The sequence below is a fragment of the Pygoscelis adeliae genome, unplaced genomic scaffold (assembly GCF_000699105.1).
Source record: "Pygoscelis adeliae isolate BGI_AS28 unplaced genomic scaffold, ASM69910v1 Scaffold71, whole genome shotgun sequence".
Taxonomy (NCBI): Eukaryota; Metazoa; Chordata; class Aves; order Sphenisciformes; family Spheniscidae; genus Pygoscelis; species Pygoscelis adeliae.
In genome coordinates this window covers 2,594,258-2,612,906 of record NW_008824356.1, presented here as the reverse complement: position 1 = coordinate 2,612,906, position 18,649 = coordinate 2,594,258, and the positions used below count along the sequence as shown (strand labels likewise).

Sequence of the window (18,649 nt, the reverse complement as noted above, 5' to 3'; positions counted from 1 at the left end):
TTATTTAAAAAAGAAAGCTGGAAGAAAAAGGTTTGGATCTGCCCCCACCCCCAATTATTAGGCAGGATCTCTGAGTACTTAGTATGTTTGTGGGGAAACTCTTACAGCCTGTTTTTATTCTTGTTTTAGAGAACTGTTGAAAAATTGGGAATATCTGTTGCTGGTCATTTCACTGTAGATATTATGTTCTTTTTTTCCCACTCCCCCTCCAAATTCTCTATCAGGAGGATGAGATTACTGCTAAACAAAATACCCAAGGAAACAAAAGTAAAGTAGCAAGGGAAAAGACAAAGTTCCAGAAGCAAAAAGAAGATACGCAGGCCATGGGTAAGTTGAGGTTTAGTCCTATGACTAGAAGAACCAGTTTTTGCAGGTCTGAGAGCAGGCCTTAATTAGAGTATTTTTGGGGTTGTACCTTTCAAAGGGAAAATGTATTAAGAGTGCACTGCCACAGCACTATTGCAAAGTGCTCCTTTCAGTGGTTAGAATGATTGTTTCCTGAATTATTTATTTACTTTTATTTTTCTAAACTGGGGAAACGTAGGAATCTTGCAGTCCAGCTGTGTTGATTTCTATCTCAGATAAATAAAGAGCAAAATAAATTTTTGCAGAAGTTTGGATTCTGAAGTCACGTATAAATCTTACCAGCTGAAGGTATATCAAAACATGAACATTTAACACAAATCAATCTGTTGTATGAGGAGAATCCGTAAATGGACAAACTACCTCAAAATTTAAAAGAACTGCAATGCTTCCTAAACCTGTAATAATCCTTAAGGAAATCTGAGTTTTTCTGAAGATGTCTGTGCTTAGATATTTAAGGTATGTCTAAATGTTCTGCAAGATTACTTACAGTATGCTTACAAATTTTTGTAATGAAAAGAGCATAAATCACTTAAGAGATTTTTATTTCGGACTGATTGAATTATTTTGGCTTAGTTTTGACCTGTTTCTGATCTATTTAAACTTGATGTCAGATGAAGTAAGGGGACCCACATACCTTTTTTACGGGTTTAACTAGGTAAACTGGTGTGTCTTCTTGAGACAAAGCTCAGACAAGGAGATGTTCTTCTGGATTGTAAGCACTGATGTCCTTCCTAAGGAAAGGCTTTCATCTGTGGAAATATTTCAGTGAACTTCTGGTTTCTACCTCTTCTTTCCATTATCACAGAATGTTTTAGGGTGGCAGGGATATCTGGAAATTATCTAGTCTAACATAATAACTGCAAAGTTGCCTCAGGCTGCTCAGGGCCTTTTCATAGGAGATGGAGACACTAGGGTTTAATGGGCTCCACTAAACTTGTGTGTCCACTTTTTTGCACAGCTAGCATCTATTTGTTTATGTGCTGGAAATGATAGCACAGAACAAGGTAATAGCTGATCAACATCAAAGCTGCTTCCTTTCTTGTGTGGCGTTAACTACAGCTTCTAGAAGACTAGTTAAGACACATTCTGGCTTAATTTTATCTTTGTGTTATCCTGTTGCACCCCAAAACCCAATGCCCTTGAAACATATAGTTTCAAACAATGAAAGAGCAATCAGCCTTGAAATGTTGTATAACATGGAGATCCAAATTTATTCTTTGTATTTTCTGCAACCTCACTAGAAAGCTGTCACAGCATGTTGATATTCAGACTTTGTAAATGCTTTCTGTTCTTTATTGAGGACACAAAATGATGATGAATGCATCAGATAAGTAATAATAATAATGAAAAAAATACTGTGTGGTGTCACACTTGTTCTGTGTGTTCGTTTTTGTGCCAGTGTTGGCTCATGATTATAAACTTTATTTTTAAAGATACAGTTCTTTAATTTGAAACCAGCAACATGTTATAATGGTTGTTTGAAAAGTATGATCCCATCCATACAATAAGCTTAAAAGTACACTTTCAAATATACTATATTAATGTAATTGAAAATTAATCTAAACATTTTACCTGTAGTGTTTAATTGGAATGGCAATTACTGACATTCATGAAGTCTCTTATAAAGAGCTGCTATAGTACTTTATAAATGATGTGAAAAGGTAGCAAAGTATCAAGTACCTTGAAAAATCGACCTTCTCAGTATATAAAGACTATGGGGCATCAGCTTCACTGTTTTTGTTTGCTGGGTGAGAGCCATTGCTGGTATGTGTAGTAGCTATCTAGCCCATTTTCAGAATTTTATAGGAAAATGTAATCAAAATCTCTTTTTGAGTGCCATGGACTTAGTAATAGAAGTAAGGATCTTTTTTAATTTTCTTCACTTGTGTTTCTAGCTTCCTTGTTTATTCAATTAAAATGGTAAACCCCCTGACACCCTTTTATTTGTTAGCCTGTGTGTGGATTGACAGACATTGTCTGTCCACAGAAAGTGGCAATTTGTATCCTGCTGTTCTTCTGCAGACAGCTACAAAGAACTCTGGATCTCCTCAGGCAGTAATGTTTATTACCAATTAAAGTTCAGATTAAACTGTATAACAGAAGTAAAACTTGCACAAAAACCACTGAAATACTAAGTAGGTTTCAAATGTACTGACTTTTCAGTAATTCAGTAATAATTAAATATTTAAAGAACACTTATTTAAAGGTTTTTACTGTCACAAATATTTCATAGTTATATGCCACACCTAGTTGTGACATGCTTTTATTAAGCAAGCATTACTAAATACGTTGCTGTAATTACATGCAGTTGGAATCAGTTCTCATCTTTATATGTCACTTGATAGAAACCAATAAACAAGTATTAAACTTCTGTATACTCATAAAAACAGAGAAATTTGACTTTATTACAGTGATGACAACCTTGTAAAACACGTATACTACTTAGGCTTAAAATTCTGATTCTCTAAAGAGCTGTCAAGTGATTGAATTTCTGGTTGGCATAGAAACAATTTGGTCTTCATAACTGTCTTTTCAATATGGTAATTATAAAAAGATCAGTCTATTTAGCACAGTTAAATAAAATTAACATTTTATAAAAGAGAAAATAACTTTGGTTTGTTTGGTTTTTTCCTTTATAGCTTTTGAAAAAGCTAAATTAAAACGAGAGAAGGCAAATGCTATAGAAGCTAAGAAAAAGGAGAAAGAAGATAAGGAAAAAAAGAGAGAAGAACTGAAGAAGATTGTGGAAGAAGAAAGGATGAAGAAGAAAGAAGAGAAAGAGAGACTCAAAATAGAAAAGGAAAAAGTAATGCATTAGCAGTATATGTATTTCATATAGGAACAGTATAATGGCTTTCTAGTTCACTTGTTTCTTAGTTGCTATCAGCTTCAAGTTATTTTCCATTAACTGTTTTGTGTTCATAGAAATGCACTTTAGAAGAATAGGCAGTTATACGATATGATTATGGATTTGTATTTCTGGATAACATTCTCTATATTACAATTTTAGTTCACAAAAAGTTCACTTTGAACTTCTGAAGTAATATGGTTTTGGTTTTGGGGTTTTTTTTGCCAATAATGCATGACTATTTGATTTGGTGGTTGTCTTCTACTTAGGTGTTAAAGACACTGTACTGCTTCATATTCACAGCATATTAAATGGTTGTGGGTTTCCTTGTGGTTTCTCTTTGGATGGAAATTGCTAAATAACTTTTTGTCACTTTGGATGTGAAGAAATTATTTATTCCACTATATTTTACCACAGCCACATCCACTATCTATTTCGATGGTCTTTTTTTGTGGCAACTTTCATAAGTACTCTTATTTTTAGATAATTTTTTTTCAGCCACTTCCATTTAAAAAAAAACCAACCAAATAAAAACTAACCAAACCAAAAAAAACCCAATAAACCCCCATGTCTAATCCAACAAAGTATCACCACAGTTTGCTTCTAAACATTTTTGCCAATATCATCTTCTACAAAATAAAAATTATTAGAGTATTTCATTCTAATTAAATATGTTTTAGTTTTATTTTTCAGTGTGATTGAAATAGTAAGTGGTGCAGTTCTAGAAACTCTAATAGGGTGATCTGACCATATTTTATATACAGTTGTGACCCTCTTTTTCAGGAAAGAGAGAAGCTGCGTGAAGAAAAAAGAAAATATGTGGAATACCTGAAGCAGTGGAGTAAGCCTAGAGAAGATATGGAGTGTGATGATCTTAAGGTATGATTGAATTGGAACAGCTCAAGCTCGTACTTTACAGGGTCCCCAAGCTAGATTGCCTAATGCAGAGGCAGATCTAGATCTGATCTGAATGCTAGGGATTGTGAATCACCTGCAGTCGTGTAGTATTTCCCAGTGGTGATGCTAATAGGATTGTCTGCATCTGCATTTTCACCCTCCAGAAAAACTTTACAGGCTGTTCTCTGTGTTAATGTGGAACAGATGTATTTTTAAAGTGCTGATCCTACTGAGGGGAGGGTATTGAGTATGCCTGACTTTTCTGTTAAATATACAGCATGAGCTCACCTAGAATAAACCTGAGTTACTTAAAAGATTTGAGTAATGAAGAAACCAAATTTGTGGCTGCAAAAAGTAGAAAAGATACTAGCTTGTTACTCCCTCTGGTATTCTTTTGATTTAAACTCTAGCAGTATCCTTGCTTGACGAGCTTCTTTCTGGATGATCCTGAAAACCTATAGAAAGTAACAAGAATTTACCTCCCAAAGAACTTAATGTTCTAAACAAGAATATAGTGTGGCTGTATGTAACGGAAGATTGTCTAGTGTTACACATTTATGTGCACTTTATTATGATTAATTTTAGCAGGGGATAGCAAAAGGAGGCAAAATTGTCAGAAGCACAAGGATGGGGGTTTATTTGAGATACACAGAGAAACATAACGGAAGCGCAAAGAGGACAAGTGGGAATAGAGGAGAGTGTTAAATGAATTGAAGTGATAGCACTGGTTGGGAGGAATATGAGAACTGAATATATTTGCAAGGATAGCTGTAGAGGCCCTTGAAGATGATAGTGAAAACTCTTAGCTGTGTATAGAAAGGGAGAAGAAACTGAAGAAAGGGAAGAGCATTGTCAAAACGAGAGGAAGCTGTGCAAAACAGTGCTGCTGTGTTTCAATTGGAAAAGGAGGGAGGGATGGGAAAGTAGTATCATCACTACAGTGAAAATTGACAAGAATGTGAATAAAGATGAGTTTAGGTGAGGAAGCAAGAAGAAAGGTCCACCCATAGACTGCTTTTCAAAAAATTCCCTTCTCAGGAAACGTATGAAATACCTTACTGTGTTCTTCTGAAAGCATAGTATTTGGCATTCTTCTTGTTAATGTTTGTGAACTACCACCTTTGTGGAAAGGAGCCATCCTTCTGGAAATTGTTTGACTCTGTCTGCTAAGAAACATTAAGTGAGGACAAATCTTGAAGAGTTACATCAAGATATTAATTTGAAAGTCAAACGCAGTGTTAGACGCTGTCATCTGTGATTTGGAGGTGGTGTCTCTGTTAAGTGGTCTTGTTACATTGTTACATCAGCTCCCTTTAAAATGTCTTCAGCTATCATAACTGCCTTACCAACGCAAAAACCCAAATACCAGAACACTCAAGTCATTAGACATGATCTTGTATATCCTAGTATTAGATGGGTGTGTTTTTATGTGAATGTGCTTGGGTTTTTGTTTGCTTGTCTTTGCAAGCAACAATGAGTAACTTTTTAAGAATATGTTTATTTTTGCTTGTCTGGACAGTTCCAGCAAACTTGAATTCAAAACTCTTGTGAAATAATACAGGTTTAAAGGAAAAATCATGACAGCCAGTGTTCTTAACTTGTAGTAGGTTTGAGTTCCTTTAAACAAAGATACAAAATCATTCAATTTAATGAACATGAATAAACTTTATCTCAAAAGTTTATCAAAAACGTCCAATCAAAAGATTTACATCCAAGTTGCATGCTCTTTGGTTTTTTAAAGTTAGTACTACCACAGATGTTACTGTGATAATTGATTATGTGTCTTGAACTGGTTGGTTTTAATCACTTGTGTACTCTGCAGAAACCAAATACAATATTAAGTTGTCCCATTTGGATTGCAGGATCTTCCTGTTCCAATGCCAGTGAAGACGAGACTTCCTCCTGAGATCTTTGGTGATGCTCTGATGGTTTTGGAGTTTTTATATGCTTTTGGGGAACTTTTTGATCTTCAAGATGAATTTCCTGAAGGAGTGACTTTAGGCAAGTTGTCGTTTATGTGGCAAGGTGCCCCAATTTTGTGGTGTCCCTTCTCTTACCAAACAACGAAACATCTTAAGTGCACCCAAGTACCAGTGCTACAAAATCTTCTGTGCAGCTTTAATATGTCAGTGCTTACACGTGCATATCAATCCAGTTTTCTCTTCACAGTCAACTTCTGCAATGTTTATAAAATCAAAATTAATTTCAATGTAGAAGCTGTTAATCTACTTATTAAAATGTCTACTTGTACTTTATTCTTGCAGTTATATATTAAGAAAATAATGTTTTGTCAGCACTCTTTCTGACAGCATCACCTTAGGAATATTTGCAGTAAATTATGGAAAAGTAACTTGATTATCATACCTGAAGGGGGAAAAAAAAACTGTTTTCATTCTTCAGTACATAATCGTTTTCCAACTTTGCGGCAAAAGTGACGCTTCTTAAACTTTATTCACAGAAGTTTTAGAGGAAGCTCTTGTAGGAAATGACACTGAAGGCCCACTATGTGAATTGCTGTTTTTCTTCCTGACTGCCATCTTTCAGGCAATGGCCGAAGAGGAAGAGGAAGTGGCCAAAGATCAAATAGCTGATGCTGAGACCAAAGGTCAGATCCTTAATTTTACTGCTGAAAAACTGAAATTCCACTGGAATTAACTTTAAACTGCATGATTTATGGCATTCCTTTGTTTAACCTTGTCTTATTATGCATGGATATTGTATGTAAATGGACCTGTTTTTTCTCTTTTATCTGAAATTAAAGCTTTAAACTGGGCATGGAGGGTGGGGTCTGGGGGGAATAGAGAAAAAGCAAGCTCATTGTTACTACGATTGTATCCAGCAAAGCATAATAAGCTTTTAACAGCACTGCTTACGTTTTGGAGGTGAGGGAAACTTGTCTTCGCCTTCCTCCTCTTCCTTAAGCACTGTTAGATGTTTCTCCTGAGGGTCAGGAAACAAGACGTTTTCCTAAATCTTCTCAAAGGTCTTTATCTGTAGCTATAAAAAAAAATTCTGGACCCAACTAGATTAACTGAAACTCCCCAGCACAACTATGATGGAGAATTCAATATTCATTGTCCTTCAAGACTTAGAACTATGCATCCACAACTCCTAGATACTACCATGTCTCTGTGTTTTTTCCTTGTAAAGGATCTGTAAAGGATCTCACAGTCACTCTGCCTTTGGTCTTCACTCTAAGGCTGAAGTTGCCCACGTTTTCAGAGGCATTTGGTATACGCTAACCACTGATCAGAAGGAGTGCAGGCTTTGTTCCAAATTTATGTGGTCAGGGACATTATATATGTGTCTTCATCCTTAGTAGATTGTTTCTGTTCTGTGTTCAGGCAGCTAAGCATCGGTCCACGGTCTGTGAATGCTCTAAGCCTTATTCTGCAGAGTGCTCTACTCGTAAGATCTTACTGATGCTACACAGAGTGCTTTGCAAAGGGTTTGTCAGTAACACAAACTTAAAGTATTCTCTATATCCCCTTTGCACAATTTCGGTTTTTCATGCCCTTGCAAGGTGCTTCTCCCTTATTTTTTTTCAGCTCAGCTATTTATGAAGCGTTGCTGTGGATTGGGGAACTGATCTGGCTACTTTATTATGCTCATCAAGTATCTAGTGACGGTCTCTCAAAACAGTGTGTTGGTGTAACTGAGAAAGTAGAAAGAAGCATCAGACTGGGAGCCTTGAAAATATTTTAAGATGTTACTATTGCATGTACCTTCTGTGTTTTGAATCTGAGGCCTAAGACTTTTCCCAATTCTTTTGCCTTCTGCAGTGCTTGGTGGAAAGGGAAGGCAACTGTTGCCACACCACTGTTGTCCACTATGTCCTGTGTTTATGGACTGCCAAATTTGTTGACCAGTTAAAGGAGAAGCTTTGACCCTTCCTGCTAGTCTTTATTTCATTAGAGGTAGATAGGAATATAAGAGCACTCCCTGTTTGAGGTCAAGTGAATACTGTGGTTCCCCCGTAAGACAGATGCATGAGGTACAGGAAGGTTCCTTTAATTCCTCCCTTGAAGACTGTGCATATTCTCATGTTTAAGATTTATGTCCAATCTAGAAAATGTCTTTATGTAAAACATGGGCACTACCTTCAGCAATAGAGGCTGCTCTTATTAATTGAATAAAGTTACAGATTTGATATGGTGTTGACAAATTTAGACTGTATTTTAATTACTGTTGAATTTAGCAATTAAACTATCTTTTAACTACTGAAAGCATTGCTTGGGCAATATAAGCAAGGATTCCATTATCAGGTAATCATAGAATAGTTGATTAGATTCTTTATTATTCATAGGACTGATCAGAAAAAATGTAATGTAACTGTCATATTTTAATTTGACTGTATGGGGCTGGCAATTGCAAAAATCTGCTGTTTCGCTTCTAGTTTAGCAGAGCTGTGAGCAGGGCACTTTATCTATTATCTTTTACTTGCCTTTGAATTTCCATTTCTTGTCACTCTTGTTTAGACATCTTCTTTCCCATAAAAGAATTGCATGTTCTCAGCTTTGTAATCCTGACTAACCAAACTAGTAGTAGTCAGCATGTTTGCTCACTTAAATTCTGTACAGGCAGTGTTTCTGCAACCGAAAACACCATGGGTGTGGGGTTTTGGTGTGTACAGTACTTTCTCAAACCCTGTTATACAGATACAGCGAGAGGGGAGGTGCAGAGGTTAATTTTGCAATGTCTGGGTGACAGTTTTCAAACAACATCAATCATCATACAAGACTGTTGTGGATTTGCTTTTTATGTAGTCTTAGTTTGGATTTGTGGCTCTTTATTGACTTGGTGACTTTGTAACTGCTTAATGATTTGGACTTGAATATCAAGTGACATTGTTGAAACAGCATACAACGCTGAAAAAATTCTGCCAACCCTCTGGAGAAATACCTGTAAGTGCTAAGGAAACTTTTGTCTAAGAAACAGGAATTTTGCTGTTTCTCCCTCTCACTGCCCTGCTTTCCTGGTCAGTTTGCTAATGTGTGATGCTCCTTATTAAGTGGAGATGCTTGTTGTGGTGAAATACGGTTTCTTTGTAACGTCTTAGTAACTGTATTTGTGCAAAAGAGTAAGGCTGTATCTAAGTTACAGATTAAAAGTATACAGCGAATGGTGATAACCAGTATTAAAATGTGTGATTGGTTTGCATGGTCTTTCCTAAAAACAAAATGATGATAGGAAGTAACAGTTCATTTGAGGGAATGAAATACAGGTGTTCTTGCATTGTTATTTGGTTTTGCTTTCAAGTGTGTTTACGGATTTGTTTTTGCTGCTTTTTATGTTGCCATTGTGCATGTTTTGTGCATTGTGGTTGCTTTAACAGCTTATATATAGGGAGAGCAGCGTATAGCATGTGGTGCATGTCCCTAGCTTTTAGTCAGATTTTTAGTTGCATTTAAAGATATGTAAATTTTAATTTGGATGTTGAATTGAGTTTTGACTACATTGATGCTTTTGTAAATATCGGCCCTCTTTTTGCTTTGTCTGCAACTTTTAAAAAACGGCTTGCTTTCCTCCCCTCCACAGTACAAGTTTTAATTTGCAATAGAATAAAGTGTTTATTTCCTTAAAGATTTAACAGAGGCTTTGGATGAAGATGCAGACCCCACAAAATCTGCACTGTCTGCAGTTGCAACTTTGGCAGCTGCATGGCCCCAGTTACATCAGGGTATGTGTGGGTTTCACTTCTTGTTTTGTTACTGTTCTTATTTTGCTCTGTATTTTAAAGCACATTTTTTATATTTATATACATTTAAATGCCTATATAAAATAACTGTTCATTCTTCTCAACTGTAGGCTGCAATTTGAAAAACTTGGATCTTGATAGCTGCACTCTTTCTGAGATTCTCAGACTTCACATTCTAGCATCAGGCGCTGATGTAACATCAGCCAATGCAAAATACCGTTACCAGAAACGAGGAGGGTTCGATGCTACTGATGATGCTTGCATGGAGCTGAGATTAAGTAATCCTGGTCTCTTGAAGAAACTTTCAAGTACCTCAGTGTATGATTTGTTGCCAGGTAATAAAAGACAATAAATGTTAGAGATTAGATTGCTCGTCAAGTGATCAGTTTCATAACTGCTTCAAATCAATAATGGTCAAAATTTACTGTATCATAGAATAATTTAGGTTGGAAAGGACCTCTGGAGGTCACCTAGACCAACACCCAGCCCCCATAAGCAGATCCCATCAGATCAGAGATTGCAGAGCTAGGCAGTCTCATTACTTCTGAGTAGGTTTTTTTAAATCCCATTTAAAAAGTTAGTTTTACTTGCAGAAGGGGCTTTCTCTGGGAGAAGCATCTGAGTGTTTGATTCAGCCCCTGCTTTTTATTGCTGTTCTGGTTTGGGTCTTTTGTTTGTTATTTGGAAATAGAGAAAAAAATTACTATCCACTGTTCCTTTATCTCCATTTTGAAGACAATATTGCATTTTAGTTCTTCTTTCGGTGCTAAAAGTTAATAAATTAAAAATAAAGGCTCGCATCTCTGAGCAAAGCAGGTATTTCAGGAAATGCCTCTTTGCAAGTGCAGCTGGTGCACTACAAATATTTGACTGTTCACTTTTTTTTGAGTGAGTACCAATCTTCGGTCTGGAGTATGTAAGAGTGAGGCTTATTTATCAGTTGTACAATGAAATATAAACATTGGTCTGAATTTTATTAGGAGAAAAGATGAAGATCCTTCATGCCCTCTGTGGGAAACTTCTGACTCTCGTCTCCACTCGAGATTTCATTGAGGACTCCGTTGATGTGTTACGACAGGCAAAACAGGAGTTCAGAGAATTAAAGGCAGAACAGCATCGCAAAGAACGAGAGGCAGCAGCAGCAAGGTAAAACTAGGATGTAGAAAGCTAAATTTTCTTGCTACAGATTAGATTAATTCCTCGGTTGCAAAAGGCATGCGAGAAACAATAGTAGTGTTTGTGTTTTATGCTGGTTTCTTGAGACCCTAGACAGCAGTGAAACTTTATTGTGCTAAACATTGTGCTTTCCCATGTTACTGTTCTTTTTTCTTTTATACTACAGCATCATCTAAAAACACGTGGCCAGATCACATACTAGATTAATTGCAATTGGTTTTCTATATTCTTCTTACTATTAGGATACGTAAGAGGAAAGAAGAAAGGTTAAAAGAACAAGAGTTAAAAATGAAAGAGAAACAAGAAAAGCTGAAGGAAGAGGAGCAAAGGACTCCTGCTGTAGAAATATCTGTTGGGTATGATATATGGTATTACTGTGATACATATGATATAGCACTTTTCAGTTATGTGGCCAGACCTTACCTATGTAGTTTTCATTGACTTGAGCATATACAAAGGGATATTTTAATTTAAGTATATAGCCCTTAATGTTGATTTTATTTTTCTTCCTAGTGTTCTAGAATTGATTTATTAAAGTGATTTTATTTTTAAAATCAACTTCTATTATACTCATAATTATATTGAAAGCTTGACAGTTTTACCTAGTGACAAGAGAAACTTGCAAAATCTAATTTGGTTTTTTTGCATTACTTTTTATCTTGCATTGATTTAATTTCTATTAATATCTTCATAATAGACCATTCTAGTTTGTTTTCTAATTTGAGGAATTGGTCTGATCTGAGCTAGATAATACTGACCTCACATATCAGTTTATGAATCAAATTTAATAGCATTTTTTAAAAAAAATGCTGTGCTATCCCAGGTGACTTCCATAAAACCAAGGTTTTTTGTTCTATTAATAAAACTGTATGGTTTCAGGTGGTAAGATTCATGCACATGCAGCTGTATATGATTCCAGAAAAAAAAGCAAAGTGTATATACAACACTATATCTTTACCTGCTTGAGGAAGGGAGTTAGTTAAATAAATCTGCTTACAAAAGGTGAGCATGGGCCAAAGACAGATTTGTGCTATGTTTTTGAACTGTAATTGAGAGAAAAAAAAAAAAAAATGTTATCCTGTAATGGTTGTATGTAGTTCTGTAGGCTTTTAATTGCATTTGCTAGATGAGGGAAACGTGTAATAAGCATTTTATAAATCGGTATACATTTTGATGAGCAAACGTATTTTTTTAGTCATGAAAAAAATAATTTGGGTCAGTAGAACTACACGAAGATGTCTCCAAAAATTATCTGATAATAATAACGGTCTTCAAATGAAAGAGTGAATACCAAAGAGCAGGTTTTAGTCTTTAATACGGAACTTTCCATTTACAGTTCAGTGGGTTTCTTCTGGGTTTTAATATAGTCTATCACTTAAAGTTTATTTTTAAAAAGCATTTTAGGTCTTTTACTAGCTTAAGTACTTCTGAGAGTAAAATACTGTTTGTGTTGAAGATGCTATATTCTATTGTGTATTTTTTTTCATTCCATTCAGCTTTTAATACATGGTCGGTCAGTCACCTTTTGTTTATTTTATTGTGTCAGGGAGGAGGAACGGGAAGACCTTGATACTAGTACAGAGAGCAAAGAAATTGAACGTAAAGAGCAAGACATGGACACAGTGACAGAGGATGAAGAAGAGCTGGGACCAAACAAAAAACGAGGAAGAGGTAACGCTATAATGTATTTGTTCATTTGTGTACACGTATGCACACACGCATGTATGCATGCTCCTAGGAAATTCTTGGGTTTTATAGTAAACTTCTATAAAGTACTAATCTTTCCTGTAAATTTTTAAAGGAAAAGACAAAAACCCAAACATGATCATAATGGGCTATTAAGTGCATTGAGCTGGCCTGATGTAGTTCTAGCGGTCAGCTGTACGTTCTTTCACACTTCTGTTTCTTCTTGTGTTCCATACTTGCTGTCTGGATTCCTTGTTTGTCTTAAAAAAAAAAAAACAGGCTGTTTCCTGACAAACCATTACAGTTATGAGTAGTACACTTAGGGAGAGTTGTAGGAGTCTCATCTAATAGGGTATGGTGTGGTTTTGATTCTTTTTATTAGGAAGCTGCAAAAACAACAGGTATTTTAAAATAAAATGCTATATTGAGTGCTTGGGTTTAGTTTGCCTTTGTTAATGAAGCAGCTCGCCTTCTATACAAGAATGCAACCAGACTTATCGCCAGATTTAATTTCCTCAGCAGTGTGCTAGTAGGAGCTGTGGTGCAGTAAATGGCACAGCCTGCTCTTTCTAACTAAACATAGGAGGATGAACTGTTGATGGCTTTGGGCTGCTAGCTCATCTGCATCTTTCTCCCGTGAAGGCTTTCTGCTAGTGTCTGTGCCAGTGAAAGTCCTGGATCATTGTGGACTTAAAGTTGCAAACTTCTACAGTTCCTAACAGTACCTGGGAGAGAAATTCTGAGTTGTTCAGTAATACAGGTTTGCATGTTTACTACAGCTTTATGATGGCAAAACAATGAGGTCTTAAACAGAATTTCCTAAATGCCCATGTTTGAGACATTGTGCCTGGAGGGCAAACAAGTGTTATTTCATTCCTACAATTGGAGAAACTGAAGGTTGCGCTGGAAAGCAGTAAAAATTGAGTGCTGACAGCGTCTTTCACCATTGCATGTGTTAGTCATCTAGAAAAGTACATCTTATCATTATCAGGACCTGATTCTTTGGTAAGCTAAGCTGTGAACTGGAGTACTTTCAGCTGGTACAAGTTGGGGGGGGGGGCGGAAATAGTAGTGTATATATTTAAAAAAAAAAAAGATAAAGTAATGTAACTGAGTTTGCAATAAAAGCTCTTATATAGGGATTTTGCTTTTGCTTGAGGTCTTTGGGGGATTTAAGTTGATCATTTTGAGTATGATAAATTAAGTCCAAAACATAGTTTGTATTCAATAATGAAATTGCTAGAATTTTACTTTATCGTGATAAGATACTTTTATAACATACTTTTAAGTTCTTAAAATTTTCGTTCTTTTTTTATGGTGTTAAAAATGATAATGTCAGTAAATGAGACTTGGTCTAGTTTCTACAAAGTGAAAGTACACTAAAGATGGCTGCTTCTTTATTGAAGGAAGGGGGTTAATCACTTGAATTCTTTAATAAAACTAGTATTTTTCTTGACTGAGCTGAATGGTCCTTGACAGTGTAAGTTTAGATAATCAGAAGGGGACAGAACCAAAACCCACCCTTCACTTGAGGTTTTTGGGTAAAGAAAAAATTTGTAAGTGTATTGCTATCATTCTTCTTCCTTTAACTTTTAGGAAGGAGAGGGCAAAATGAATATAAAGAATTTACAAGACAAGAAGAGACCACTTGTGAAAAGAGTGAACCTCTTACTGCTGAAGATGAAGAAGCTTTAAAACAGGAGCAACAAAAGAAAGAGAAGGAACTGTTAGAAAAGATTCAGAATGCAACAGCCTGCACAAATATCACCCCATTAGGTCGTGACCGTCTGTACCGACGCTACTGGATTTTCCCCTCTGTTCCTGGATTGTTTATAGAAGAGGACTATTCTGGTCTCACAGAAGACATGTTGTTGCCTCGAACCTCTTCCTTTCAGAATAGTGTACAGTCTTGCACAAATGAACCTCAGGTATTCAGTAAAACTGGAGAGTCTTTGAAATCCTCTGAATCTACCTCCAATATTGACCAAGATTCACACACCAGTGTTGTCGTAGAGGTGCCAAGGCCAGTATATAAACCAAACCGTTGGTGCTTTTACAATTCTCGGGAACAACTGGACCAACTCCTAGAGGCTCTCAATTCTCGAGGACATAGGGAGAGTGCCTTAAAAGAAACTCTTTTACAAGAGAAGAGTAGAATATATGAACAACTAAGCAGTTTTCCTGTGGAAAAATTCCATATTCCAGGTAAATGAAAAGTTCCTGATCTTAATTTGCTTCTACAGCTGTAATTTCTATGTAATATTCTAGAAACTTCTAATTCTTATTTAATTTTAATTCCTAAGAAATAAGAATTATTCTTAAGCATTGTTTCACTCTATGGAAAACAGGTTTGGTTTTTTCCCTTTTTTTTTCTCTTTTCTTTTTTCTCTTTTTTTTTTTCTGATGGATCTTTGTGGTGTTTTTCTGGTGTTTTATGCAAAACCAATAATTTTTCTGTTATCTCACTGCTTAGTAAAATGGGATTGGCTTTTTAAGCAAACATCTTCAGGAAGTAAATTGAGCTTTGGGAAAAGATTAACTGGGGAATAAAAATTAATATCTGCTAAAGGTAAATCATAGTATTGATCATCTGATGTCCTCATTTCCAGTATGATGAAAGACACAAGACATGACACTAGAGACAGAAACATCGCAAAGGGAGGCAATTACTATTACCTTGATTTGTTGAGTAGGACATGTTCTTTCATAACATTGTAATGCATGAAATTACTCAAAAGCCTTTACTGGCCTATTGTGAACAAGGGAATGATAGCATACTGCAGGGTCATACTAAAACCTTTGGGAGGAAAAAATAGTGTAGCTGTGTTGGTTGTTACGTGGCTTAACATCAGTGCAGTGGATTCTGTGATATTATTCTTTTCTATTTTTTTCCTTTTCTTCTTTTGGCAGATGCTTGTTACAGGAGGAGGAGACATCTGCAGAGCAGTATTGCTTTTATGGGTTTCAAAGTGTAGGAATGTACTTAGAACCATCCTAGACCTAGGATTTAGGGTTTTTTCCCTTTTCTCCTAGCCAAGTATTTTGCTATTTATTGGCAAGGCATTAGCTCCAATCACTGATAAAATTCTGCGTACACAAGCTTGCAGCTGGCTTGTTCGTGGGTAGAGGATGTTACCAAAATGAAACTCCCTAGGGTAATGTTTAAGAAATTGCATTTTGTTTTGAATTATGCCAAATTACTGTGAGGATTTTGGTGTATCTGTATTGGGGCAAGAGAGAATTATTCAGAGCAGAGCTGAGTTCTGTTTTACTGGAGCGTGTATGCCAGGACATGCCACAAACATGTCAGATACTACTAAATCCATAACTGATCTACCATTTCTTTTGGTGGAAGCTAGCACAGGACAGAGTTTCTGCATAGTAATTAAGCTTTATTTGGAGGCCTTATGGCTATGTTCGTTTTTTGGTGAGAAAATATAATTTTCTGATATGTTTATGTGTGTGGTTCCTGATTTTCCTGGTTGCTGCACCTTTATCTGTATTTTGTGTCTTGCTTTCTGCTCTGAAGCAACTTGATTTCCACAATCATAGATTTTTCTTACCTTTCTATGTTAGAATTGTAGAATAACATTGATTTAAAAAAAAAAAAAAGGCAGCTTTGAACTTCACTTTAAGAAGAAAAGTAATCAAGAAAATTCAAGTGCAGTGGTCCAATACCAATGCCACCTCCTCTGCGTGATAAGCAGTGATAAGTGGCTGCATATAGCTCACTTTGGAAGGTGCTTTACTACAGTGGACTCCAGCTGCTGCCCTATTGCCTTCACTTAAATGACTTGCAGGACAAGTGAGAACTACTCTGTGATTCTCTTACGCTGTAGACTGCCCTTCTCCCTTTTCCAATTCCCACTCAAAAGAGCATGGAAATAAAATTGATATGTGCTATTACTTGATTTTATTCCAGTACCTGTTAACTTTTCCTCATCGATTATTTGCAAGCCAATTGCTGCTGTTTCAGTTCTGCTCAAGAAAAAACACTTCATTTCTTCTTTTTCTTTTAAACCAAAAAGGATGTTTCCCACATCCAGACATCAGAGTATGCTAGTACACGTTTTGAGAATATTTGCATAGTTACTTTCAGTTACAGGGAATTGTTTCTGCAATTGAAAGCATCTTAGAAATTCATCCTGTACTTCCATAACAACAGCTTTATGGTAATTTTTGATTAAATACCTCTAAGTTCTTGCATATACCTCCTCATCACTGCACTCGTAGGATTTAAGGTAAATCCTGTGAACAGAAACGTTTGCCACCTATTTGCAAGCACTAATTTAGGATCTGGGCAGACTTTCAGCTCTTTCCTATGGCTTTTGAGCTTTTGAATGAATTTTCAGTTCTCTTAAGAGGTTTTTACTTGACAGCCCATCATCAGCTCTTCCCTTCTTTTTCATAAATTATCTTGCTGTCTGGTTCCTTTTTTTCCCTGCCTTTAATTAGAGGACACAGTCAGTCTAGTCTGCGCCTGTGTCATCTTATCTTTATCTGTTTGTTTTGTTTTAAAGTTAGGTTTTTAAAAAGGGTGTATATCTTGTTCTGTTAGTTTTTGATTGTCAGTTGCATGTGCTTGTTTTAAATGTTGCCATGATAAAGATCCATGCAGGAAAGAAAACTGAGGAGTTCTCCTGTAAAGTAAGGGCCATCAAATATGAAAAATACTAGAAATGTGACTTTATTATCTATCTTGTTGTTTTCTTTTAATCTCCTTGCACTTATAGCAAAGAGTTGTTGATTATCTATTACTTTAAAAAGCATTTTTAAGACAAAAGAATGACTTCTAAATTGACAAGAATTTCTCATCCTGTGTGTTGGGTTGAGCAGATGCTAATCTATAGGTCTTCCCTTAAAAGTATACTCTGCTTGGTTGGATCACATGCCTTCGTTGGCTTGGAGATGTTGGTGTTGGCAACTGTCGCTACAGGAAGGGAGTTTTGAACCTGTGTGTTTAGTTTGTTCTGCCCTGTACTACTTTTGTTCTTCCACCAGTGGCTACTTTAAGGAATGAAGTCCACTAACACGAGGTTACTTGGTATTTTTGCAGACAAACTTCAAAGTGACATCAGGCCTTCTTCAGGGCGAGGAAGGATGCAGAATGCCCATGATGGATCTCACGTATCTGCAGAGAAGCAGCTTGAACTGAGACTTAGAGACTTTCTTTTGGACATTGAAGACAGGATCTACCAAGGAACATTGGGTGCTATTAAGGTATTTGAATTGTAGAATACCTAGGAGCACGGTGGTGCTGTTGAGTCTGTAGCTTAAATGAGAACTCTTGCATGCTATGGGTTGTACTGAAAGCATAATTAAATTAAGTGTAGACAGTAATTGGCACTAAAAGTTTGTGACCTTTGATTCTTTAGAAGCTTCAAGTTTGTGTGTTTGCTTCAGGTTACAGACAGACAGTCTTGGAGAGCAGCCTTAGAACATGGGCGGTATGAGTTTCTGAATGATGAAAACAAAGAAAATGGTATAATTAAAACTGTGAATGAAGAATCTGAAGAAATGGAAACTGATGATCAAGATAAGTTTATTGTGAAAGACAGGTAAGCGCTATGGTTTAAATAATGGCTCTTCCCTGTGAGTTTTATAGCAGTGCTCTGTTTTCTTAACCTTCAAATTGTTTTTACCCTCGAATTCTTTGGAAGATTTGAGTTGTAAGATTTTTAATATATTGTTGTAATATTCCACTTTTCAAGATTTGAGTTGTAAAATGTGAGATTTTTGCATTGGTTTCTATCTTCTAAATGACACTGTTCTATTACTATGTAAGACTAAGACACCCATTTTTACAGCTTCTACTATTACTATTCAGATATTACACTGCTCAAAGGGAACATTAATTATGAAATAAGGAATATGTAAATTCATTCTAAAATCATTTAAAATGCAGAGAAAAGTTAATCTGGCAATTTCTGTTCTGTTTTCCAGAAGGAAAAAAAAAAAAGGGGGGGGGGGGGAGAACA

At 36.0% G+C, this 18,649-nt stretch overlaps 1 protein-coding gene across 1 annotated transcript in view; it reads left to right on the top strand.

Moving 5' to 3' along the window:
* BAZ1A (bromodomain adjacent to zinc finger domain, 1A) overlaps positions 1–18,649 on the top strand; it is a 67,643-nt gene that overhangs the window by 31,362 nt on the left and 17,632 nt on the right. Inside the window, exons 7-19 of the mRNA XM_009319459.1 lie at positions 225–327; positions 3,006–3,172; positions 3,998–4,093; positions 5,974–6,112; positions 6,570–6,716; positions 9,696–9,791; positions 9,920–10,144; positions 10,790–10,955; positions 11,228–11,341; positions 12,532–12,656; positions 14,268–14,876; positions 17,728–17,891; positions 18,075–18,229. Coding sequence (XP_009317734.1) covers positions 225–327; positions 3,006–3,172; positions 3,998–4,093; positions 5,974–6,112; positions 6,570–6,716; positions 9,696–9,791; positions 9,920–10,144; positions 10,790–10,955; positions 11,228–11,341; positions 12,532–12,656; positions 14,268–14,876; positions 17,728–17,891; positions 18,075–18,229 — 2,306 coding nt within the window. The remainder of the gene's footprint in view (positions 1–224; positions 328–3,005; positions 3,173–3,997; positions 4,094–5,973; positions 6,113–6,569; positions 6,717–9,695; positions 9,792–9,919; positions 10,145–10,789; positions 10,956–11,227; positions 11,342–12,531; positions 12,657–14,267; positions 14,877–17,727; positions 17,892–18,074; positions 18,230–18,649) is intronic.